The following is a 27,473-nucleotide window of genomic DNA, read 5'->3' on the forward strand; positions in this document are numbered from 1 at the left end:
GTACAAGTATATATCAATACAACCTTTTCGGAGAACAAATTGGCAATATTTTCCAAAATATGCGTATTTAAACCCAGGAATTCCATTGCTAAGTATCTATCCTAGAAAAATATTTACACCTGTACACAGACTGAAACGTATTAGGATGCTCATTGCAGCCATGCTTATTATAGCAAAATGTAGAAACCACCCAATTGTCCATCTGCAGAACAATAGTTGGATAACTCAGTCTACAATCATTCCATTAGACAGCCTTCCCCATCCTTCCTGGATCAGAAGAACAAGGTAATTTTATGGAAGAAATTCATTTTGAAAACAATATTCATAGTATGATCCCATTGATACAAAGCAAAATGTAACAAAACTACCTTCTATACACCAAAGCATTAATACCACTGCCTCTGGGAAGGAAACTGGGTTAGGAAGGGGTGAAGTAGACTTACATTTTTGAATTTGTGTATCTTGTTATCGTTTGACTTTTTACAACAAGAATTGACAAACATAAGACTTATGTAAAATGTTAATTTGAAAAGTCTACCTATTGTTTAAGCAATACTGTTGAAGTCTAAGTTTAATTAACAATAAATTATAAGAAGAAAACCCTTACCTTCCAAATTTTCAATTTTTTCAATGTTGTTTAAAGCTAAATTCAAATATTCAAGTTTCTTGAGTTTGCTAACATTTTCTGAAATATACAAAGAATGGAATTAATTAACCTTCAAGATAAAAGACATTTTTATGTAATCTTATGAAAATGGTAACGAGAAGCTAAGGATCATTATGGTTGTCAAAACCATGTTGCTTTTTCAAATCTGTACCTCAGAAAGTAGGTAGATTAGGGGTTGTACTTCAGACATTGTTGGTTGCCCACGCAGCATCCATTTCTCCCTCTGTCCTTCCTACTGGAACCAACCCATTTCTGCTCATGTCTCTACCCAGCTCCAACTCCAGGGGGGTTAGGCTTAACTAAGCTGGCCCAGCACGTGGCAATCCCATGTCCTTGGCTAGTGACAGCTCAGGAGCCCAGGCTTAAGTCAACCAGCCTGTGGCAGTCTCCTGGCGATTGTGTGATGCAGCAGAAGGCGTGCACACCAAGTACTCCCAATCAGATGAGGAGGAATGATCTGTATTTCATGCTTACGGATTTCCTGTCTCTTTCTCCTACTGGATGTTAAAAAGGAAGGAAATACTATCTTTACTGGTACTCATAGTCATCTTGCAAACCTGAGGGAACCAGCTGTAGGATGAAGCCCACTGTGACTGGTGGAGCATAGAGAAGGAATCAACCAACCCTGGAGACTGGCCTATCTCTAGACTTATAGTTGGGTTAGATGCTAGATTTCCTCACTGCTAAGCCATCCTGAGTTGTGTTTTCCTTTACGTGAAGCCAAAATCATCCTGATACAGGATTATTGTTTCTAATAAATATGTAAAGGCCATATAGGCAAGGCAAAAGCATAAATAACTCAAGGAATCGCTGAAGGGTGGGGCCCTTTAAAAACAGTAAATAATACCATAGCTTACATTACTGAGTGCTTATTACATGCCATACAATTTTCTAAGCATTTTGTGTATTATCTCATTTAATCTTCATAACAATCCTATGAAGTTAAAACTATTGTCGTCTCCCTTATGCAAATGAGAATACCAAGGTGCAGAGAATAAATCCACTTGTTCAAGGTTAAGTGGTAGAGCCAGGAAATCTTACTCCAGAGCTTGGCACTCAATCACTACACTACACTTTAAAAGAAGAGTCCTTTCTAAGATGACATGAATGTAGAAAACCCTGCTAAGAAATGTGCATTTGGGGCAGGCTGACTTAAATAATGCTTCCTCTGGACCATTTTTCAGGGATATTATGACGGTCAAACATGATGATTTATAACCGTCACCCTTATCACTACTAATATTTCACCTAAAATTTATAAAATATCATGTATTTCTTTCCATAGAACTCCTGAGAATAACAGTTTACCTCTCTGAGCCTCAGTTTACTCATTTTTTAAATGAGGATTGTGAAATAAATTACTAAAGTTTCTCTCAGCAACTATATTATTCTAAGTAATACTGATGTTTACAAGAGTTCCTCTAGGCCATATCTGAGCATTTGACAGTCATAGACTTGTAGAGCTCCATGTGCCCAAGATTATAATACAGTGTCTAGTACATACCCTGAACAAAAATACATAAAGTTATTATTGTTAAAATTGCCAGCCCACGATAAAATACCTTTCCTTCTCCACTTTCGTTTTATGTATAACGCTGTAAGTGCGAAAAGAGTCATCTGGTAGAAAAAAAGTTAATATTTGTTTTGTAAGGGTTTCCTAAATTAAATTAAATTAAATCGAGAACAATGGGTCAAACTGGTCAGGAAAAAACAAAGCTCTATAAGTAAAAATATGCAGAGCTTCTTGGGCAGCAGGAAGGGAGTCTGCGTTCTCGGCCAAACCAGCCTGGGAGGAGTTCTCACCAACTTCTATAACCAGACCTACAAACTTGTACTGGACCAAACCCATCCCCCAGTTCAAGCCGCTCTGAGGCGTTCAGCTTGGGGCTCATCGGGAAGCTGTTACCAATGCAGATTCCGGAAGCCCACCCCCTGAGGCTCTGAGCCAGTAAGTCTGGGGTGAGGCCCGAGCCCCATTTTCACAGACCCTGGACAGTCCTCAGCTGACACCTGGAGTCCCACTAAACAAAGCCTGGCTCCACAGCCCACCTGGATCTCCCAGTGAGGAACACAGCTTCAGGAAAGGCAGGTGTTTTGCAAACTTCTACCTCCGTGGCCCAAGAGCGAGTCTGAATCCTAGAGAAACAGTTTTACTTGCTAAAAAAGTGCCTAAATGCCTATGGGTGGAGTAGCACTGAAAAATCCCATTATTAGGATTTAAAAGCGTGTTTAATTTAAGAATACTTTGGAAGCAAAAATTTAAGCTTTCTCACAGCTCTGAAAAGGACTGAAATACTATGCTACTAATTAGTAATTGTGATGGACCCAGCTGTGGAGATGAAAATTTCGGGCACTCTTTTAGAGCTGCACAATTAGGACAACTCTTTAATGCTCTCATGCATAAAAGCTAGTGGTTTTCTATAACAGCCTTTTTAATTGAACAATGCGCCAGAGTTTCTAATTTCTGGTAAAGTACAAGATGCCAAAAATAATTATCTGAAGGAAAAGAAAGAATTTTAATAAACCTTGAAAAATGATGCAAATTCCAGACTTTTTGTATCCCTAGAGCCAATTTTCAATTACCCACTAAGCTGGAGGCAACTACATCAGCAGAGTTTCTCAGCCTCAGCAATACTATCATTCGGGGCCAGGTAATTCTTTCTTGGAGGGGGCGGGGGAGAGGTCCGGGGACTGTTAGCACGTCCCTGGCCTCTGCACACTAACTGCCAGTAGCTGACCCCTTACACACACACACACACACACACACACACACACACACCAGTAGCTGACCCCTTACACACACACACACACACACACACACACACACACACAGAGCAACAACCAGGTATGTCTCTAGACATTGCCAAGCGGCCCTGTTGAGAACCGCCGCTTGTGACGGTGGAGAGTTAAAGTATAATCTTACGAGCCGGCCTCTGGGCTGTAGTGTCAGAACCCACAGGGGCTGGCACTCACTCTGCCTCATCAACCCTGACTCCATCCCTTTTCCGCCAACTCTGTGTGGTTCTCCCCTCTGCTTCTACCTCCACGGGGCTGGCCTGGGGCCCCTGGGAAAGTGATGATATTAATAGCAGAGCAGCTATTTTCTCATGAGCGGGCATAAAGCTAAGCACGTCGTTCCATGTAGCTCTAATATGTCTGTGTGTTAGATGTTGTTGTTCCCATTTTACAGATGGCAAGACTAAGGCACAGAGGGACTAAGTTGACTGACTTAGTTTTTTGCAGAGGCAGGGTTCAAACCTGGGTCTACCTGACATTAGGGCCTGCACCTGCTCTTACCACTAAACTACACTGTAGCTTTTCTGAGGTTTGGGGGTCACTCCTCCTGCTTCCATGTGGCAGGATCCCCTGTTAAGAGTGTCTCCACAGGTCTCTCTTCTCTCTGTCCCCTTAACTCATTCTTCCCGGGGGAGGAGGTGGCAATTGGATGGGGAGGACGCACTTACCTCATGGGTGAACTGGGAGAAGGAACTGGGCATGCCCAATCCCACCCTCTCTCCTGGGTCTGGGATCTCCCCGCTGGCAGAGGGCACACAGTCTCGACCCGCTCCCGCCATAAAGCAGGGGGCCTGCGTGGGTAGGGGAAGCCTGCATTGTCCAGTTCTGCATGTAAGTGGGTGGTGGGTAGGCTTAATTCTGGGGGCATATTAGGAATCTCACTTGGCTGCAAGTCTAAGCCACATTCTCCAAAGAGTTTTTATCAGTTATAATGCTGATTTTTGGATCTCCATCCTCCTGACTCCTGTTTTTACCTCTCATTTCATTCCAAACTGGAGCAGTAAGCAGGGGTGTAATTGTGGAGCCCCCTCGATATCCAATACTGAGCACAATGCCTTGCACATGTACATTCTCAATACGTATGGCAGACCTAGTTATCACAGGCTGGGATCTGACAAGGATTTACTCAGCTCTCACAGAACCCTTTCAGGTTCACAGAGTGATGCTGTAAAGCCATGACAAACTCCTGGATTATATCCGCCTCCCTCTTAAACTTTTTAAAAATCAGGTTTTAAATGACTACGTCAACTAATGTGCTCCCAGCCATCAACTGGTCCTCCCAATTCCTTGATGGAGACGCCCAGGGCCAGGAGATGGAACAGGCACGAAAAGGTTCAGGGAAGGGTTCCATACACAGCTACTGAGAGATGGCTGCGTCTATTCCTCCATGTCATTCTTTTTCTTCCTCTAAGAATAACACTGCATTTGCCAACATTCTCCCATTCAAAATGTTAAAGAAACCATAAGGACAAAGTCCTGAAGACTTACCAATTTTTCCAATGAGATTATTTTGAAGATAGAGGATTTTTAAATCCCGGCACCACCTGTCAATATGTTCTAGTCTTTCTATTTCTTGCTGATGCAAGGAGAGCTCCTCCAGGGAAAAAATTATACAGTCATTGTGCTCGGCATTCCGTCTAATAAGATCTTCCGTGACTGAAAGAAAATTTGTTACATATTATATCTCCATCCCCATTAATATTAAGTTAGTAATGCATTGGTTTTTCCTTGCAGTTAGATGTGAATTCTCCAGGCCCAAGTCATTTTCAAAGGAACAGAGATCAGAGGAGTGCTTCCTCCTGCTGGGAGTTTTTGTGATTCCAGGGTGACTCAGAAGAAAGATGTGATGATACATTTTGTCTTTCTTACACTGGGATCTACATACATTTCGCTGTATGGATGGTAACCAAGTTGACCCTGAGAACGTGGAATCTTCAGGTGGTATCATGTCGAACTGGATGAGACCCACTAAGTAATCCAAGACAGAGAAACCTGCTCCGGAGAGGCTCGGTCGGGCTGACAGAGGGCAGAAATATGAAAGCATCTCCATTCAACAGCCACAGCCATTCAATAAGGAAAGGTTCACTCACTCATTCATTCATTCAACAGCCACAGCCATTCAATAAGGAAAGGTTCACTCGCTCATTCATTCATTCAACTGGTATTTATTTAACTCGAGTGGAAGAGACAGGAGAGGAACACCACAGATTTTGCACTGCAATCTTATAAAGCACTTGCTCCGTTTCCAGGAGGCATGAAAGAAGCTGCTCGCAGGAGGAGGGGTTGCGAGAGTCCCCACCCCCCTGACAAGAGGGATGAGTAGCAGTGGGCTGGTCTGATGTCACAGGCCAGGACCATGAGATGATGGTAGCACCAAGGTACTGGAGACAACATCTGGTCCACAGTGAGGGCCAAGAACAGGACACGCACCCTCTTTGTAATATGTACTAAAATCAAGGAGGGAATGACAATGGAGAAAACTTGTATTTTCCAGTGCTATTAAAAATTATTAATCCGTCTGAACCCTCACATTTTAGGTGGAATGTGGAAATGTCACACGTCCATCCTACAAGATAATAAAGATTCATTTACTGCCATTTACAAGGTGCCAAGCACTGTCCTAAATGCTATGCATGTATTAACACGTGAGTATGTACAACGACTATTTATCTTTTTCAAATGAGGAATTGAGGCACAGATAGTTTAAATAACTTGCCCAAGGTCGCGCTAGTAAGTGCTAGAGCGAGGTTTTAAGTGTAGGAATCCGGCACCTGACCACGTGCTCTGAACCACTATGCTCCACTGCCCCAAAAGTGAGGAAATAAGAGCCTCTCAAAATTTCTCAAGCTTCCTAAATGCACAAGCTTCTCTAGCGGAGACAAAGTTCTTCACAGCACCTTCAGCTGCCCCACTTCTGTGCCACATCCTTAAAAGTGAAGTTTGCCTTTTTTGAACAATGTGAAAACATGTACGAACTCCATCATCTGTGTGCAGTTAGCTAAACCCTCTGCTGCTTCCGGTGGTAGGAGACGGGGCTGCTTGCAGTGACAGTTCTTTGGAAGAAAGACAAGGGAAACGCAGAGGCATGTAGACATTAGGAAGGAATTACGTTGGTCCATATCTCCTAATCATGAGAATTAAGATGATAAAAATCACTATTAGTGGAAAGGGGTGGGGAAAGGTGGGGGAGTTGGCATAAATAACAAATTTACACACACACACACATACACACACACACGTGGGAGAGGAGGGGCTCAGATTCACTCAGCACAACAGGGAAGTCTGCCCAACAGCAACAGTTACGCACGAGGAGGATAGATTAAATGAAAATCAAGAGAATCACAGAGGAAGGTAGAACTGTGAAGGTCTAGAATTTCCCAGCAGCCCTTTTCTGAACTCTTCTATATTAAGCAAACTGCTGTGTGGCACATTGTTTTCGTAGTTACATATTGTGTAACTCAGGAAACTGCTGTTACACAATACTGCCTCACCTGTGATGGCAAACATCTGTGCAAAAACCAGGGTCCCCAAGAAGAAATGTGTCAGAATACCTACATGGTGTATGGAGATTATAGTGTTTCAGACTTTGAAATGGGAAAACATTTTGTTGTTTTATGTACTATGCAACTTAGACCAAACATTCTTTAACTCCAAGGAGCACTGTTCGTCTTTAGAAAGTCCTACTCTAAATAATACAGCACTGCATTTACAAGACAGCACTCTAGGGACTTAAAAAGGCTTTGGAAGCATTAATATGTCATCATAAGACTATTTCAAGACAGATGGTATTACAGTGCCTATCACATGGTATAGAAGAACATGCCAAGGTACTTACTATATGAAATATACTTTCACTTCCTTATTTTGGAAAAATTCAAACAGCAAAATACAGGATTCAGATGGACTCTGAGAAGTGTCTCACCTATACAAGGTCATAACCAATATGTGAATGAGGTGGTTGATGAACGGTACTAACAATTAGAACCACAGATTCATACTTATCTCCCTAAAAGAATTCTGCTGTGGATTCCAAAGTTTTAACCAAAACTGATGAGCTACCCTAGGCTTCTTTTCAATTCCTTAATATGGCTGGGTTCTCAATAACGTGAGGGAGTTACAATAAAATGACTTTGCAGGGTAGGGGGGGAAAAGGGCAAGAGGAGAATTTTCTGGAATACTAGAGGTTGTCATGTTGTGTTTACTATGAAAGAGATTTCAGTGTATTGAACGAGGTTCTAGAAACTCCCAAAGCCAACAATTTAGTGTTCATCCTTCAGGTTTTATATCATGTTTTGTACACAACCCTCTCCTTCTTGCTGGATTAGAATAAAATCAGTAATGTATGTTTCGGGCAGATTCTGCAGAATTTGTAAACATCTTGAAAGATCTAGTGGATACATATACGAAACAGATTTAACATAAATGAAGGGGTTACAAATAGGTGAAGATCTCTTCCTGTAGCATCTGAACTTTTATTGTTTTCCATGGGCATTTTAAGCAACAGGATCACTCATCTGCCCTGCCTTTTCTTACTGACTCATGGTTATCATGAGCGTTGGTGGCCACACTCTACACCCTGATCCCATGACACTGTTAGAGGCACTCATGCAGAGTGTGCTGTTACAAACACAGACGGGGTGTACGGGGCAAGTACAGAAGAACACAGAAAGTACAGTGAGTACAAAGGAGGGAGTGATCCATGCTACTGAGTGACAAGAAGAAGGTCAAGCGAAGCATCATGGAGAAGAAGTCCGGGCTGGATCTTGAAATGTGAGTAGATATTTGCCAGATAAACAAAAGAGGAAAGGGCACCACAGGCTATGGTAGGTGCTACCGTGCCCAGTTCCCCCCTTCAGGCTTGAAGGATTACTTCCTGCTGCTGGGAGTTCTGCCAGAAGGCAGCCCTCAGCTGCCCACCGTGAAGTCACCCCAGCTGAAGAAACACCTCAACCAAGGTCACGCCCCTTCCCAGGAAAGTCCATATCCAGTGATCGACTGATGTGGGGCTAAAAGGGCCCAACCCTCTCACCGCAACTTGGGAAAACGCAGAGGTCCGTTCCAAGTTCAGAGCTCCTTCCGATTTCCAGGTTGGTTGGCTAAGGCCTTTGTTAAGATGCATCCCAGCCCTACTTCCCTCTCTTGCTTTTTTCCCTACCCACTCCAATGACACTCCCTAATAAACCTCCTGCACACTAGCCTCCGTCTAAAAGTCTGCCTCCTGGGGAACCCAACCTGGAAGGGTGGATACCGGAAGTGGTACACAAAAGCAGACGTTAGCTAACATGGAACGTTGAATATTTGTTCCCCGTTGATAGTAACCTCCCATGGTGAAGGGTATGAGCGAGATCTCTGGGGCCTCTTTCATAAGGGCAATAATCCCAATATGAGGGTTCTGTGCTCATGACCTAATTATCTCCCAAAGGCCCCGCCTCCTAATACCATCACCTCGAGTGTTAAGATCTCACCATATGAATTTTGGTGGGAAACAAACATTCAATCTATAGCAAATGGGATATTAATGGAAGGGAACACACTGGTAAGTGTGACACACCAGGCATTAGGGAAATATGGGGGAAACTGTAACTTTAAGGACAGCTGTATTGGGTGGCTGCCACTAAACACAGTTGACAAGGTAAGGCTGAGAGTGACAACTGAACATTGAAAGCTAGGTGTGAAAACCACAGTGCTACACTGATAGCATATAAAGAGGTTTTCTCCCTGAAAGCAGAGGGCAGAGAACCAGGACAAGGAAAATCATTATATCGTTAATGATTTAATCTAATCATTAAGTCATATCGTTAATGATTTAATCTAATCATTAAGTCATTAGAGTAGCAGAGCCTTCAGGTTCCAGACAGGATGGAGTCACAGGCACAGGATTTACCCTCCAGCCTAAGATAACTAAACATCAAGACAAAATATAAGAAAGTGATGCTTTTTTAAAAAAATTTGTCATTGGGAACTCAAAAGGAGGAAGTATTTTGAACAGAATGTAACATGAAAAAAACGAGCATATCAAAATCTGTGGGGTGCAGCTAAAACATAACTTGGAAGAAATTTATAGCACTAAATGCCGATAGCAAGAAAGAAGAAAGGTCCCAAATATCAGCTTCTTCTTTGAGAAACTAACAAAACAAAACAAACCAAATTAAACCCAAAGTAAGCATAAGGAAGTAAATAATAGAGGCTATAGCAGAAATCAATGAAATGGAAAACAGAAAAACAGAGAAAAATCAATAAAAATACTTTAAAAAAATGAAATTGGTGAATTTCTTGACAGACTGATCAGTAAAAACCTGATTATAAGCAAACAAACAAACAGAAACACTTGCAGCAAGGTAGGAAGAGAAGGGAACTGACCCAACTTGATAAAGGGCATCTACAAGAGACCTGCAGCTACCATCCTACTTAATGGACAAAGACTGAATGCTTTTCCCGAGATCAGGGAAAAGGCAAGGATAGCTGTTCTCACCACCTCAACATTGTACTAAAGGTTCTAGCCAGATTCTAGCAATAAGGCAAGAAAAAGAAATAAAAGGCATCCAGATAGGAAAGGAAGAAGTAGAATTATCTCTCTTTGCAGACGGCATGATTGTCTATGGAGAATATCCAACAAAATCTACATCAAAAGCCGGTAGAACTCATAGCAGAGTTTAGCAAGTTTGCAGGATATAAGATCTATAATGCAAAAGTCAATTATATTTCTACATACCAACATCATTTACAATGGTGTCTTATTAAAAAACTGAGTTAAATGGATGGCAGAATAACGTAAAACTTAAAATTAGGGAAACAAAAACGTAAGAGCAAAGTCTATGTGAACTGGGGTTAGGTAAAGATTTCTTGGATGGCACGAAAAGCAAAATCTATAAAAGAACAAGTTGATAAGCTGGACTTCAAAATTTTAAACTTCTGCTCTTTGAAAAACACTGTTAAGAGAATGAAAATATAAGCCATAGATGGAGAGAAAATATTTGCAAATCATATATTCTATAAAGGACTTATATGTAGAATATATAAAGAACTCTTAAAACAATCATAAGAAAACAAATCATACATAAGTTTGAGTGGACAAAGGTTTTCATTTTTCTTTGGTAATATCTAGGAGTAAAATAGCTGGGTCATAGGATAAGAATAAAATTTCCATTAATTTTGTTTACTACCGTTTGTCTATTTTGTTTCCTATTGTCTTACCTTATGTTTTCTACTACATTGATTTTAGCTCTTGTACTATTCCAGGTTTCTATTTATTTCTGGTTTAATTTGTAATCTTTTTCTAGTATCTTAAGGTGGAACCTAAGGTTATTTATTGCCTACGCGCTAATTTCCAGAACCTGGGAATATGTTACCTTGCCTGGCAAAAGGGCAAAGGGACTTTGCAAATGTCATTAAGGGTAAGGACCTTAAGATGGGGAGAGTACCCTAGATTCTCCAGGTAGACCCAATCTAATCACACACAGCCTTAAAATCAGAGAGACTTTCCTGGCCACGTCACAGATTGAGATGGAAGAAGAAGAAAAAGAGATGCATAGAATGAGAAGGATTCAACTCACCACTGCTGGCTCTAAAGATGAAGTAAGGGAGCCACAAGCCAAGGAACATGGGTGGCCTCTAGAATCTAGAAATGGCCTTAAGCTGAGAACCAACAATGAAATGAGGATCTCAGTCCTATTACTGTAAGGAACCAAATTCTGCCAACAACTCAAACAAGAAAATGCTCCTCCCCTAGAGCCTCCAGAAAGGAACACAGTCTCACTGACACCCTGATTTCAGGTAGGGTGAAAATCTACAAGAGCATCTACAAGAGTCTGATATAGGGACTCTATATCAGACTTGTGACCTGCAGAACTGTAAGCTTCTAAATTTGTAGTAATTTGTTATGGCAGCTGTAGGAAACTAACACACTGCTTTAAAGTCTTTGTGTGCTAATTTCAGCACCTCTATCATCCTGGGATCTGTTTTTATTAACTGCTTCTGTTCTTGATCATGGCCACATGTTTCTGCTCCTTGTGTCTAGCAATTTTTAATTGTAGGCTGGTCATTATATTCTTCTATTGAAGCGCTGTAGAAAGTCTAGATTGTATCACTGTCCTTTAAAAGGAGTAGAACTTTATTCTGGCAGGCAGTGAAAGTACTGACAGAACCTTTTTTCCCTGTTAGGCTTGACTGTATTTTTTGTTAGAGTGGATCTATTTTAGTTTTGAACTTAGCCCTAGAGCATGGCCATTACTCCAGGGCCCAGTACTTACTGCTAAGGTATGGTTTTCTTGGGGGTCTCAAATGAATACTTAAAGGGCTCAGCAAGGTCTTTTAACTCCGGATGGGCCAGGACTCCTGTGTCTTCCAGGACTGCCTGACCTCTGGCATCTCCATTCCATACTCTGCCCCACAGTAGGTGATCTCTTTCAGGTCTCTCCAAGTCTTTGCTACACATGCTCAGCCAGCCCTTGCCTAAATCCTACAGTAAACGTCCCCATGAAGTCTTCTTCCCTCCCCCATTCCATACTGTACCTCCTTCTCTGTATCCTACCCCATAAATTACAGCAACTTCTGCAGCTCAGAAGGCTAATTTCTGCCTTAGCTCTGCAAGACCACTACTTTGCTTGAATTCTATCTTCTTTACTGCAAGTAGGAAAGTGCTTCTACAAAGAAAGCTGGGGTGACAGTGGGGTATGACTTTTGCATTTCCCTTCTCTCAAGGAGCATGGTTATGTCCTACTTGTTGTTCCTGCCCAACTTCATAGTTGCCTACAGTGGAAGGTTAAGTCCAATACCAGTTACTCTATCATAGCTGTAGAAAGAAGCCCTAAAATGTATCATTTTTATGACTTAGCACTTTAACCAAGTGTTTCCAATGACCTGTCTCAAGAGAGTTTCTATGGTACTTATTTCAGACAGTTATTGGGAGGATTAAGTGCCCTATGCATGTAAAGCATTCAGCAGGGGGGTGGTATGCTCTCAAAGGACTGGTTAAGAAGAATTATGCACATGTTTAAATTGTTAAATTTTCAAGTGCACTGTCTGAGCAATTTCACTATGACCACTCATATAAACTTAAATGAATGTAACAGTCAATGTATTTTAATTTTCTTAAGGTACAGAATATTTGTCTAAGCATTCCTCTTTCAGTTACATCAATGAATAATTACAGAAAGGAAATAGCTGTTCTAGCCTTAAAGCTATTGTCAAATAAAGTCATTAAGTTAAGAACAAAGTTAAACAAATTACTACACTCTTTAGTAACCAGTTCAGTTTGAAAATTAAATTAGGCCCTCCATTAAAAAATAAAACAAATTAAAAACACTCTATTTATCCATAATTAAGTTTTTTGCTTATTTCTTAAACTTTGTCTATGTGCTTGGTATGTAAATATATGCAATTTCTTTAAAGGATGTTTTTCTTGGAAGCCCATCTTTCATCAAAAAGCTTTTCCTTATATAGCTAAAATGTCTGTGAAAAGCACTTAGCGATTGTTCATAGGCATGTGATGAACAATCCACATGGTATCTAGCAACGTATCTCATCTCAATTTCAAAGAGCTTGAAATTAGTGGTGAACAACACTGTCCACCAAATGGATTAAGACTTAGAAGTATGAAACAAGAGACGTAAAGTATTTGTTATAAGCAGTTGATGAAGTCTACAATATAATGGCAATGAATAAGGAGGATGATTCTAATGGGAGTTTCCTAGTCAAGGTGAACTGAGAGGAATTAATATAAAACTGATTTTTTCCACTATGTGCCTTTAAGAAAATGAAGACATTATGAAAGGCCACTGAGCTGGAGCCCCAAATTTAATTCTAACCTATCACATAACAAGTGCAAGGTTCGGGACCAGATGCTTAAACTTTCTGCATAACAGGTTCCATCTGTATGGTTTTACACATGGCATGGATTAGAGACCACTGAGCACTCTTCCAGGGATAACATCCTATGGCTCTGTGGGTACTTAACTTCCCCCAGCAAATGCATACACAGATCATATCTCCATGAGACTAATCACCCTAATTTGATACTCACAGTAATACAAAATGAATTCTATATTAAATTTTTGTTTAGAAAAGAAGCTCATTCTTCTCTAAATCATAATCTACACCAGACTAAATGTGCAGAGAAGAACCAATTCTTTCATTTTCCCCTAGCCACTGCCCCTGGGCTTGACACTGCTCTCCCTGCGCAGATTCTGACAGAAAAGCAGTCTCTTTGACTTTCAACATGAGAACTTGCACTACGACCTCTCTTCTCCTCACCAGACCTTCCCTTACATTCAAGAGACAGCGTAGTGACATATTAAAGAAAGCCAGCCCTTTCAGGTTCACATCCCAGATACATCACTTACTGTGTGACAATCGGCAAGTTGCCTAACCTCTCTGTGCTTCAGATTCCTCATCTGCAAAATGGAGGTGACAGTAGTGTCTATTTCATAAGATTTTTGTGAGGACTCCAGGAGTTAACACAGAGAAACCACTTAGAACATTGCCTAGAAGGCAGCAAGTACACGACGTACTTGCTGCCATTATTAAGCCATTATTACCATCTTCTCTCAGAAGCCCAAGTTTTTTCTCCTGATGTAGACAGTTCAGAACTGTGGAAAGAGCAGTAAAAAGAATCTTGTATCTTAGTCTTGACTCTATAGTGACTGATATTTTTAAGCAAGTGTTTGCCTTCTTCCTCAAAGGGAGAAGCTCCAGGAGGGCCGGCCCACCTGTTTGTTCACCACTGTGTCCTCAACGCCTGGCACGGGGTAGGAACTCCAATACAATTCTGATAAGTTAATGATTTAACAAATGAAGGTGGACAAGATTCAGAGACAGAGGGCAAAGGATAATCCACAGAAAAGTAAAAAATGTTGATGAGCAAAAAGAAAAAGAAAAATCTGGGACCACAGTATGGGGATGAGGGGAGGAAAAGTGTGAAAGGAAATAACTGGTTTCCGAACGAAGTGTTAACATTTAAAATCACCAGCCCCCTTCCACCACCAGGCTGTCAGCTCTTCCAGGGCAGAAACCCCATCATCCACCACGGTCTCTTGATTTAAAAGTATTCACTATAACACTTTTACAGTAAGTGATAAATTCGGTGGAACTGTATAAAATTGCCACGTGTAAAGGTCAAAGACGGTGTCAATACTGGAAAGGTTCAACCTGGTATAATTGGTTCAATCTAACATAAATAACTGTTAATCCTGCCAACTCAGTCTCTTGGTACATTTATAATCACATTTACAACACCGGCTGTCTGTAAACGTCCTATTATTGCCTACGTTTTGGAGGTGAGGAAGTCTCACAGCTGATAGGTGCCGGAGTCGGTGCCCTCAACCACCAGGCTACACTGCCTTCCCAAAGAGTCCGAGGGCTGTGGTTCAGAGACAGCGACTACCCCACGCTGCAGGCAAGGAGATGCGCGGGCTCGAACCCGGCGTGTCTGACGCCCAAACCCTAGACCTTCCACTAGCCAGCCTTTCCGTCAAATCCGATGCTTTCCTCCCCCGCCCCGACGCCCACCCCATTTTACAGAACGGGAACCTGGGCCTGGCCGGGGCCAAGCTGCCCCGCCAGTCAGCGGGCGACATGTCACTGCCCGGTCTTTAGAGAGCGAAGGGCTAGGCCGGGCTGTGGTCCCGCTGTTGGGAAGGGGCGCCGAGGGTCCCAAGAGGCCCGGGACGATGCCCAGAATGGGGACAATCGAGGGCGGAAGGTGGGAGAGGGCGCTTACTCCGTCCCATGGCGCCTCTCGGGTTCGCGGGCCCAGGAAGCTCGACCAGGACCCCCAAGGACTCCCTGGACGCCTCCTAGTCTCTCCTCCGCGCGCCCGCACCTGGGAGCCATGGCAACGGGGATTCTACGGCGGCCGCGCGGGCCCAGGCGGGGCCGCGTTTGCCGACTCAGGAGGAGCAAGGAGGCGAGAATGGGCAGAGAAGGGGTTCCCCGCGAGGACACAGGGGCACCCCGCAACCCAGACCTAGTCCTCCTCCACGTCCCCACCTTCCACCTTCGCAGACTGCCTCCCTTTCTCCAGATCAACTGGCCGGACTAAACAAAGAACCAAGAGACCCTCTGTTTCCTGAGGGGAGCTGCTTCCTAGGCGTGCCTCTTAGACCGCCCTTTACTTTTTTTTTCTCTTTGTATTTTATTTAACGCCTTCCGGAGCCAGAAAATCTGGAATCGGCCCACACTCCATTTCCCAGAGGTGTGACCTTAAACTTCCTTAACCTTAGTTTCCACCTGTTAGATGAGTGCTAATAATAACTTCCAAGGATCATTGTGAAGCTTTTTTTTTTTTTTTTTTTTTGGCGGTACGCGGGCCTCTCACTGCTGGGGCCTCTCCCGTTGCGGAGCACAGGCTCCGGACGCGCAGGCTCAGCGGCCATGGCTCACAGGCCCAGCCGCTCCGCGGCATGTAGGGATCTTCCCGGACCGGGGCACGAACCCGTGTCCCCTGCATCGGCAGGCGGACTCCCAACCACTGCGCCACCAGGGAAGTCCCGTTGTGAAGCTTTAATGAGATAATCTGAGTGAATGAAAGACACTTTTTTTAAAACAGCAGACTCAGTATTTAGGGGATGGAGCAGGCTACCCAGGAAAGGTGCCCCATTCTTTTGGACATTGGACACTTCTTCATTTTGGGATCTTTTCACTAAAATCTAGGATAAGAGCTCCTTCTGGGAGCAGGGTCTTGACAGATTGTTTGACACTCTGGTGGAATAGAGAAGAGATGTGGGTGCTAAAACGGAAACCAGGAATATTTACTTCGTAATTTGTCATGAGCTAGGCTGGGCTGGTTATGCTGTGTCCTTCCTCAACTCAACCTAACAGACACCGTTTCTTAGAATCAGAGGACCCATGGGCCACAGAGGACAGGTGTACAGTGTCCTATGATTGTTACAGTCCACTGACAGGAAGGGAAACTGGGAAATAAATCACAATATGACAGCTCCTGGTAAAGTCAAGTTCATTTCATTCAAACTGAATGTGGTAGTTTAAAGAGCCATGGTGTGTGTCTGCTTATGCAAATCATTATTCAAAATAGACTTATTTCTTTGGCTCTTGGAAATGTAACAAGATGAGTGGGGCTTCCTGAGAAAACTGCTGCAACATATTCTATATATAAGTAGAAATAAATTTTAAAGACGGTTTTTAAAAATTCCAGGAACAGCAAAATAGGTCTCCTTCTTCTTTTGTGCTGGATAAATTCCAGGGACATTGACCTAGAAAGCTATTGGGTTCTTATTATTTTTACTATTATTATATAATTCAGTATTTTTATGATGTGTAACTAATACTGTGGTTACAATTTCGTTGTACTTTGCATTAATTTTCCTTCAGAAGAATTTCCTCATTGCAACTCTATAACAAGTAAACCAAGCTCCCAAGCTTACCAGCACTTCTACAGTTTCAAGTTCTTCCTTCCCTCCTTCTTTCATCCAGAATTTCCAGTGGTGGATGGAAAGATTTTAAACCTGCCTGGATACAAATTATTTTACATTCCTTCCATTGAAAGGCAGTGTCAATGCCCTTTACCTTGAATCTGGGCATGCTTCTGACCACTTGGACCAATAGGGTACAAAGAAAGAGATGCTCTGTAATTTGCAGAGTTAGTTCATAAAAATCTGCTTTGCTAAACACTGACTTGTGGAGTCCTGAGCTGCCTTATTAGAAGTCTGTCTACCTTAAAGCCACCATGCTGGAGAAGCCAAGTGTAGGTGGCCCCTCCAGCCAAGCCCCAGCCTTTCAGCTCTCCCTGTCCACATGGCAGATATTGAGTGATGCTGTCTTGGACCCCGTAAACTAGACCATCCATCTCTGAATGTCAGTGTGTCAATGCCACATAGTACAGGAGAATCACCCAGCTGATCCCTGCCGGAATTCCTGACCCAAAAAATCATGAGGTAAGTTTGGGAGTAGTTTAATACAGCAGGAGAGAACTGAAACGGTGGACTTGACTGCTACGAGAAATGGTCAAGTCTTTTCCTTTGTAGTCTATTGGTTGAAGTGGCTGGAAGTACACCAGGATTCAAAGGGTGGACAAGTCCCTTCCACTGCATGTTTATGGGATGGTTTAATGCTGTTTAATTAAATAGAGTTTGTTAGTTGCATTTACTTAATTAAAATGTGTTTGATCTGTGCAGGATTTTGTAGAAGGAGATGCCTCATTGAGGTAGGAATCTGGACTCAGTTGTTTCTAAGCATTGTGTGAGCAGTCTCAGTCCTCTGTTCAAATCCTAATACATAAGACACATAAAAGAGGCTCTTCTCTGGTTTGAAGCAGATGGCAGTGTCCCTGAGCACTGATCTGATATGAACTGAGACAATTCAATCGGCTATTTGTCTGTGTAGACCTAGGAAAAGAACAGTGTTTGATTTTGTTTGCTTTCAGAGGCCTTTAGAGGCTCATGGGAAATTCCTAGAAGTAGGGTTTGAAAAACGCAGAGCTAAAGTCTCCCCCTGAATCCTCCAAGGCTACTGAGACCCAACTTCCACGTGCCTAGATCAACCCACCAGTCCCACTTGGTGTTCTCCAGAGTCCTTCCTTGGTCTAAACTTTCATACCTATGGTTGCTCTTCTTGCTTAACTAGACCAATAATTCTCATCTGAAAAGGGAAACAGTATAAAATACTGGTGTGTGTATTAAAACCCATTAATTAAACTTAAGCCCTTTACTTCCAGAGCAAATGAATATACATCTGTTTGGGTAACCCTCCTCTTACATCCCTACGACATCCATGGGAAAATGTTCAGACCCAGTTAGTCATTGCCATGAAGAACACAGTCTTACCAGTGACAGGTCACAATTTCTCTCAGAGTCTAAAATATAGAATAAAGTATTTCCTTCATTTCCCATGAGGTCAGCCCCTCTCAGATGGGCACCGGCATGCCCTCTCCCTTTCTGGTTTCCTGAACTGTTTCCTTATTTGCCTCTCAGCCCACCCTTCCCCACTGCCTCCCAGCTCCATCCTGTCATGTCCCTTGGACATCTGTTGTTTCTGGACCTTCCCCAGCTTCAGTGGGAAGAGACTAAGTCTTCCAGATTCTTCTGAGTAAAGCAACTCTAACACAGAGTAGAATCTTGCTCGCACTGACTGTCTCTCATAACCTTAAGTTTGAAGTGGACATTTGTTTTGTCCCAGTATTTACTCCTCTGGGTCTTGTTGGAGGGCAATTCCAGGTACGAGTTTCCTGCTGTAGAAGACAAAGTTACCCCTACTACCCTTTTGGTTCTATTGCCAGGGTCCGTTTTCATTACTAGCAACAAAGAACCCTAAGTGATATGACTTTGATGCCTTATGGTGCTAAAAGATACCGTTCCCATTTGTTAGGACAATAAGCAGAAATCAAAAGGTAAAAGAGGTAGAGAGTTCAGTCCTGCCTCGGTTACCATCCAAAAAGTCCAGCCCATCAGCACACATGTCCAGAGAAGGAAGATGCATTGATCTTAGAAGGCTGGTGACCAAGGTTTCCCCTTGATTAGTTTATTTATTTGCTTCAGGCTCCGGAGTTCTGTCATTTTCTAGTACTTCCTGGAAGACACGTGCTAGCAGGTGGTGAAGGCCTAAAAAAATTGCATAAAAGAGGAAACTAAAAAATCGTATCCACTCATTTAGTTTTCTCTGAGAATTGGGTAAACAACAGCTTTGTTCAGTTTTGGGGTTACAACACCTGGGTCCAGCTCAGAGAAAACCTGAGATCCACAAGACTATTATTTGAGAACCACTGAGCTCTACAGGGATATGAAAAAATGAAATCCACAGAAATTAAAGCTGTATCTCCAGAAACATTAATCCTGCCTTAATATAATCTACAAGGATAAACTTGATATGAGGCCCCTGGGGAAATTGCAAGTAACTGCCAATTTTGCTAATGATAATAAGTTTATTTTAATTGCTAATATATTCCTAATTACTCTAGTTCTAAAATGTTTACTTCACTGTCAGTCATCTTCTTTGATTTATGTTCTTTGTGAAAAGACTTTGTCATATCGATCAACCCTTTCCAAGTTGGGTGGCAGCTGCCGAACATGATCTCACCTTCCTTGTCACACAGCCCTGCTGTGCACCATTTGTCCAAAGGCAGAGAGTGGCCTTTTACCCACAAAATCTTCTAGAACTCATAGCTTCCCATTTCAGCTTAGAGAAAAGTAATGTTTTCAAGGTTTTGCTTACATGAACAGAGGACTGACGCTGTCTTTTCCAAACTCTGATTTTAATATAATCTTTTACTTGACCTGTCTCCTCTTACGAACCTGAATGTGTGTACATGTTTGTGTGTGTGCACACACGTGCAAGTGCGTGTGTACCCAAATAATTGTTTCAAGAGCATGATGTAGTTGGTATAAAGATTCCTCATCTGGGTGGGCATTAGAGGGTCCCATTAACTCATTATATTTTTGTTGCTGTTAACAAACATGTATTGAGCCCCTAGGGCTGGGCATAGAGTGATGATCGAGACTGAAAGGTTTTGACCATCCAGGAACTTATATACACATAGGGGGTGATAGACAACAAACAAGTAAACAAATAAAGGCTACATACGACAGTTGCAGGTGATGATACAGGTTATGAAAGAAAAATGGGAGATGGAGTAAATTCAGAGGAAGGCTACCTGGGTAGTCAAACAGGTCACATTTGGGATGAGCCCTGACCATGAGGAGGAGCCAGTTATGTGAAGAACTAAAGGGAAGATTTTCCCCGGGAGAGAGAAGAGTAAAAGCTCTCAGATGGAGGAAAACCTGCCCTGCTAAAGGCACGGAGAAAGGTGCCTGATATGATGGGGCAGACGATCAAAGAACAAATGTTACGGGGTAGGTGGGAGGCTAATAATCAGTAAGACCTTGTAAGGAGACAGTGTTATTCCAAACATGATGGACACAGATGCATCACATGGAAGACCATGTGAAGACACAGCGAAGAGACAGCCGTTTACAAGCCTGGACCAGATCCTTCCCTCATGGCCCTCAGAAGGAACCAAACCTACTGACACCTTGATTTTGGACTTGTAGCTTCCAGAACAATGAGAAGATACATTTCTGTCATTTAAGTCACCCAGTTTGTGGCACTGTGTTATAGCAGTCCCAGCAAACTAATATAGGAATCAAGGAGGACCCCTGAATATTTTATTAGGAAAACTGAAAAAATGGCATTTCCGTGAACTGACATGGTGAAGAAGTGGAGGGGCAGATTTGGAGGAGGTGGGAATTAAGAGGTCTGTTTTGCACATGTTAAACTTGAGATGTGTTTTAGACATCCAGGTGGAAATTGTGAGAGGGCGATTGGGTATGTGCACGTGGAGCAGAGGTCCAGGCTGGGGATAGCATTGGAGGGGTCGTGGTTTGCAGAGGGGTTTACACTCACGTGTACGGATGAGACCACTCTTGGAGTGAATTTTGACAGAGAAGAGGTCCAAAGACAAAGCCAAGAATAACTAATATTTGAAAGTTGGCCTATGTGGAAGAATTCGCAAATGAGACACAAAGCCAGTGAGGTAGGAGGTAAAGGCAAGTAAGAAAAGTGCTTCAAGAAGGCAGGAGTGACTATGTGAAATGCTGCTATAGGTCAAGTCAAATGAGACCCAAGAATGGACCATTGGATTTAGCAACATTGAAGGTCATTGTAGCTTTGACAGGGGCTGCTGTGATGAATGGGCAGAGTGAAATCCTGATTGGGGTGAGTTCAAGAAAGACTTGGAGGAGATGAACTGGAGATAAGTAAGTATGGAAGACAAATCCACCAAGGAATTTTCTACTACTAGGAGCAGAGAAATGGAGGAAGAGAGTAGTTGTAAAGGGTGTGGAATCAAAAGAATGCTTAATTAAGACAGGAGTTATGACAGCATAACAGAGGCTGCTGCTGCAGAAGAGAGAACGATTCCTGGAGCAATTTCTATGAATACATAAGAGGGGGTGGGTTTCAGTGCATGAGCAGTGAGATGGCCTTAAATAGCAACAAGGACTTTCCATCCATAGAACAGGAAGGAAGAGAGTAGGAACAGATGCTGGTAGGTGGATAGATATGGTTAGCTGTGTCTTCATACTTGTTTCTATTTTCTCCACAAAATAGGAAGCAACGACGTCAGCTAAGAATGAGACTCAGAGAGGATTTCTTGAAGGTTTGAGAAAAAAAGGACAAGGTATGAAATAGTCACCTGGGGAATAGGATAGTCAGTACACAGGGTGGGATAGGATGATTGCCAGACATGACCAAACACGCTTCGAGGGTTGTGATCATGAATTTAAAGAAGGGCCTGGTTGAGTGGTTTTTCTTGAGCCATGTTCAGTTTGTGAGCACACATGCATAACAGATGACTCACTAGATGCAACCAGCGCTGTAGTTTTACCAGGAGAACACAATAAGCAGAGGGAGGTGCAAAGGAATGACTTTAATGATAGCTCATGGAATCTCAAGTGGAGAAGAACAAAAATGAAGACATGGCAGAGGATGAGAGACAGTGAAACACTGTCAGGATCAATATAATTTGATCCTGTTAGCACTGCAAAAATTGTTGGAGGCGGAAAGATAGTGAGCTGGAAAGATGTTGATAGTTAAGAGTGGAATGTTCAAATTTGAGACTATGAGGGAGGTAATGACAAGGTCCAGGGTTTGACTGTGGAGGGTGTGACTGATTTAAGGTGAAAGATGAGACTGTGAGCACAGAGGCAGTAAAGAAAATGAGTGGTAAGACAAGAAGCACATGAAAGATGCTCGACATCATTGGCTACCACGGAATGCAAATCCACTTCATGGATTTCACTAGGGCATGCCTTTCACCTTCATGCCTTCACTAGGGATCGGCTATAATCAGAAAGACAGATATCACCAAGTGTCAGCGAGGCTGTGGAGAAACCCTCACCCTCACATGTGGCTAGTGGGGATAGAAAATGACGAAGCTACTTTGGAAACGATTTGTAGTTTCTTAAAATGTTAAACATAAATGTACCATATCACCTAGCAATTTCGTTCCTGGGTATCTACCGAGGAGAAATCAAAACACGTCTCCCCGCAAAGGCTTGTATGTGAATTTCACACAACCTTATTCATAATAGTTAGGGTGGAAATCACCCAAATGTCCATCGGTTGGTGAATAATAAACAAAATGCAGTATATCCATATAATAGAATATTATTCTCAAAGATGCCATTTTTGCTGATGAGAAACCTGAACTTCAGAGAGGTTAGGTGATTTGTCAGAAGCCACACAGCGCTGAAAGAGAACATAAGTGTGCTCTGCCTTCTCCCATTGTTCATTCTGCCTCCCCTTTGCAAAGTCACTTCTCAGGATCAACTCTCTTCTAGGGTTTTTATGCTGACTCTGAAACAGAAGTAATAGATAAGAATTCCATCCCGTCAGTAGTATGAAATAATCAAATCAGAGAAGTTCTAAAGCTAAAGTAGAATAAGGCTGGCATAAAGAGGCATCTTGGGAAATCTAGACACAGTCAATGTTTTTGCCACAATCCACGGACCTCTGGCTTGCTTTCTTTGCACCAGCCCCACCATATTCCTTGCCAGTTCTCCAATGGGTCACGCCCAGCCAACTGCTCATTAAACAATTATTTATTGAGCACTTTCTATATGCCAGGCACTCTTCTATACACCAGGGATTCAATGAATCCCTGGCCCTCTTGGAGATTCTGTTTTGATGAAGGAAAAGAGCACAGAACAGGGGGAGACCAAAGACAAAAACCAAAACCAAACCAAAAAACCAAAAACCACACACCACAAATGAACAAAAAAGTCGTTTGTCATTCTTCAGAAAATGAGAGAGTCGAGTGACCTGGGGTGGTGGGTGTGGATGAGGAGAACATTCCGGGGTGGCTGGGAAGTTCTCGCTGCAGAGGTGGTATCTGCACGATGAGGAGAAGCTGGCCTTAAGAAGTTCGGGGAGAAGGGCGTTTCTGCCGGTGTCCTGCAGGTGCAAAGGCCCTGAGGTGGAGCTGAGCTTGTGTGTTGTAGGAACAGACATGAGAGCAGTGTTGTGGCCACGGCAGAGCGAGCGGGAGGAAATGTAATATGGAATGGAGTGTTTTCAACAGGAAAGTGAGGCCATCTGATGTACATTTTGGAAAGATCCCTGTAGCTGCTGTGTGGAGACTCAACTGTAGCCTGAAAAAGCACAAAGGGGAGAGACCGTGTAGGAACATTTCTCTGCTCTGGAATTTGTTGTCCCCTTTTCTTTAAATTTCCTCTCCCGTTTTCTTCACCTGCCAAACTCATAGTCATTCTTCAAGAATATTTCAGAATTATTCACAATAACCGAAAGGTGGAAACAAGCCAAATGTTCATTAGTGAATGAAGGGATAAACAAATGTGGTCCGTCCAATAAGGTTCAATGGAATATTATTCAGCCATGAAAAGGAATGAAGTGCTGATACATGCTACAATGTGGGTGAACCTCAAAAACACTATGCTAAGTGAAAGCGGCCAGACCCAGAAGGTCACATATTGTGTGATTCCACTTATACAAAACCTCCAGGATAGGTAAAGCCATAGAGAGCGAAAGCAGATTAGTGGTTGCCAGGGGCTCAGGGAGGGGTCGTGGGGCGTGACTGCCTAATGGGTGCAGAGTTTTGTTTTGGGGGTAATGAAAATGCTGTTGAACTTGATAGAGGTGATGGTTGCACAACACTGTGACTGCGCTGAATGCCCTTGAATTGTACACTTTAACGTGGTTGATTTTCTGTTTGTGAATTTCATCTCAATTAAAACTTTTAAAGAAAGAAAAGAGCATGTTAGTTTCTTTTTTCTATCAAGCAAGATAAATGTATTCGGACCAACTTCAATTCAAAGGAAAGCTCTATTGGAAAGACACCAAGGTTCCTCTGAGATTCTAGGAAAGAACTGGGCAGCCAAGTTGGGGAGAGCCAGCAGCAGAATGAATTCAGTCCTCTTTCCGGGCTCAATCACATCCTTCCTCTAATCACGTCTGTCCCTGGGAGAAAGAGAATCTGATCGGCCAAGCTGTGTCCTGTGCCCCTGTGTCCTCCAGGGTTTGGGACCAGCAGCCCCACTAAACCTATGGATCGGGGAAGGGGTGATTGAGAAAGATGCTATGGGAACCAGACAAAGGGAAGAAGGGATACTGGACAGAACAAGACAGTTGGTATCCACCACAAACACCTCTCAACTCACACTTTCTTTCAACAGCATCTATCTGGTCAGTACTCACTGAGCATCTCCCCAGCTGGCACTGGCTAGGCACTGGGGATAGAAATGCCCTCCTCGAGCTTATACTCATGAGGAAAGATAGACACTGGATTTATGCCAGTGGGCTGAGAGCTGTGCAGGGGAGTACAGGGGACGCCTGGGAGGCTTTACAATCCAGACAGAGGTGGGAGCATCCCACCCTCGTTAGGGCTCCATGGCTACCTGGAGTCCCCTCTGTCTTACTGCCCATCATGTTGATGTCACTGCCTCTTTGTCTACCTTGATCATTGAACTGTGAGCCCTGAGCTGTGTGGAGCTCAGAACTGACACCGGGGCTAAGACTTGAAAAAAAGGAGGGAAGGAGAGAGTGAGGACACAATGATGTACTGGATACACTAGATTTTTTTTTTTTTTTTTTTTTATCATCTTTATTGGGGTATAATTACTTTACAATGGTGGATACACTAGATTTTAATTTATGTCCTGCTTCCCGTTTGATAAAGGGTCTTTAAAACTAACTTTTTTTGTGGCCACCTTGGCCCCCACGTTGGCGTACGGAGTAAGATAACTTTCTTGCAGGGTGACAGCTGATGACACTGCCCTTATACTAAATCATAGCAGGGGGCTGGGCCTGTCATCTGCCGGAGCCCTCTGCTTCCAACAGGGCAACGGCCGCACGATTGACCCCAGATGGTGGCTGCTTCCATGTCCAAAGTCCTTCTCTCTGGGAGGTCTGTTTTCATATCTTATCACCCTGGCCACCAAGACATTTTTCTTGGCTCAAAACCAAGATGTTGGCAGTGGCTGTCTTTGGGTTGAGGGATCCTGGGTAGCTTTTTCTCTTTTGCTTATTTGAATTTTCTCTTTTTTTATTTAAATGAAATGAGGGTGAAGCACTTACAGAATGAAGAAAAGTTAACTGGTTATTTTCAAAGTGAATCCTTTCTCATTCCTGTATATAAGCTCATCTTCTCTTCTTTGATCTCCTCTATGTCAGAAAAGTCATACCACCCCCACCTACCCCCAGACTGTGGAACCACAAGGCATGAACGTATCTGTTTTACAGATGGAGTTCAGAGAAGCTGAGTGACAGGCCCAACATGACAAGGTCATAAATGACAGAGCAGCCAAGTCCAACCTATGTCTGTCTGACTTCAAAACCCACATTGTCTTTATATCACTGCACTTTGTGTTAAACACGGGAAGAGGTATTTATTCAGCTAGATTGACGTGCCCTTGGCCAAGCCTCAGCCCACTTCTCGCTACCGTCTCACCTACCAACTGAAAAATTCACATGGTCCCATAAGTCAGGAAAACTCCTACCCCTACTACTAATGTTACTACTTCTGTTGGTAACAGCAGCTCCCACTTTGGAAGAGCTTAGTATGTATCTAACACTGTGTTAAGCCTTAAGTACTTTGCCTGAATGGACTCATTTAATTCTCGTAAAAATGCTATGAATTAGGTGATATTTTATCCCATTTTATAGATGAGGAAATTAAGGCTTAGAAAGATGAAATACCGGGCTCCCTTGGTGGCTCAGTGGTTAAGAATCCACCTTCCAATGCAGGGAACACAGTCTCGAGCCCTGGTCCGGGAAGATCCCACGTGCCGCGGAGCAACTAAGCCCGTGCGCCACAACTACTGAGCCTGCGCTCTAGAGCCCGCGAGCCACAACTACTGAGCCCGCGTGCCACAACTACTGAAGCCCACACGCCTAGAGCCCGTGCTCTGCAGCAAGAGAAGTCACCGCAATGAGAAGCCCGTGCACCGCAACGAAGAGTAGATCCAGGTCACTGCGACCAGAGAAAGCCCGCGTGCAGCAGCAAAGACCCAACGCAGCCAAAAATAAAATAAATAAAATAAACAAATAAATTTAAAAAAAAAAAAGGCTCAAGGCCAGGGAAATTCCCTGGCTGTCCAGTGGTTAGAACTCTGAGGTTTCACTGCCAAGGGCACGAGTTCAATCCCTGTTCAGGGAACTAACAACAACAACAAGAAAAAAAAAAAAAAAGAAAGGAAGAAAGATGAAATACCTTGTCCAAATGTCCAAAGTGACAGAGCAGGTAAGTAGCCAGGTCAGAACTTAGCCCCGGGTCCAGTCTCACTCCAGGGCAGGAACATCGAGTTGTTAACTACAGTGCTAGTGTTCAAAGGATGTGATTCAGCAGAGGAAGAACCAAGTAAATGGGGAAGGTGGAAAGGTCTGGAATGTGGTCCTCGATTCTTCCTTTCACTGAAAAAAACAAGAAGAAAAATGGAGCTCCTGGCACTGAGCTTCTGCTACCTCCCCAACAGCAGATCAGTTGCAGCCTGAACTCAAGTTTCACCCACACAAGAGTATGCTGCTGCAATCTGGGTTAGGATGGAGGGTGGGTCGCCCTCCCTCTCCACCAGGCAAATATGAAATGATATATTTGCATTGAAAATAAAAGTCCTGATATACAGTACCAGCCTTTGTCCCCCACCTTGCCTTTCATTTTCTTTGTTTTTATTTCCTTTAAGGCTACAAAAGGATAAGAAAATTGTGGCCAAGTGGTTGCCAGCTTTTAGCATCCACCTGCTAAGTTGCGCCACACCCCCGAGGTACCTCGTCTGGTTCTCTAGCAGGTGTCACTTGCAGCTGTAGCAGATTTCGCCCAGCAAGGGACAGATGGAGGGGATACAGCCACCACAGCGGGATAGATAATTTTTTTAATACATGATCAGACCTTCGTCAAGGCTGGGTAAGGAAATGTGGCATTGGTGCAAAGTATGCCAACTTAGCAGGTGTCTGCTCTGCTGCATTGTATGAGCAATAGTGGGATTCCTTTTGGTGGGGAGGGGGAATGGTTGGCATCCATCCAAGGGTAGCACAGGCAGATCATTTTGAG

At 43.1% G+C, this 27,473-nt stretch overlaps 2 protein-coding genes across 2 annotated transcripts in view; both read right to left on the bottom strand.

Annotated features, from left to right (window-relative positions):
* The window catches only part of DNAAF11 (dynein axonemal assembly factor 11), a 109,289-nt gene extending 93,821 nt beyond the window's left edge, over positions 1 to 15,468 (bottom strand). The window contains exons 1-3 of the mRNA XM_033842708.2: positions 15,180 to 15,468; positions 4,952 to 5,119; positions 608 to 685 (exon numbers count right to left, since the gene is read on the bottom strand). Of these exons, the coding sequence (XP_033698599.1) occupies positions 608 to 685; positions 4,952 to 5,119; positions 15,180 to 15,189 (256 nt within the window). The 5' untranslated portion in view covers positions 15,190 to 15,468. The remainder of the gene's footprint in view (positions 1 to 607; positions 686 to 4,951; positions 5,120 to 15,179) is intronic.
* Positions 15,469 to 18,897: 3,429 nt separating this feature from the next.
* TMEM71 (transmembrane protein 71) overlaps positions 18,898 to 27,473 on the bottom strand; it is a 41,472-nt gene continuing 32,896 nt past the window's right edge. Inside the window, exons 12-13 of the transcript XR_012327426.1 lie at positions 26,637 to 26,836; positions 18,898 to 19,014 (exon numbers count right to left, since the gene is read on the bottom strand). The gene's annotated coding sequence lies outside the window, so the exon portion shown is untranslated. The remainder of the gene's footprint in view (positions 19,015 to 26,636; positions 26,837 to 27,473) is intronic.

The sequence above is a fragment of the Tursiops truncatus genome, chromosome 17, assembly GCF_011762595.2.
Source record: "Tursiops truncatus isolate mTurTru1 chromosome 17, mTurTru1.mat.Y, whole genome shotgun sequence".
NCBI lineage: Eukaryota > Metazoa > Chordata > Mammalia > Artiodactyla > Delphinidae > Tursiops > Tursiops truncatus.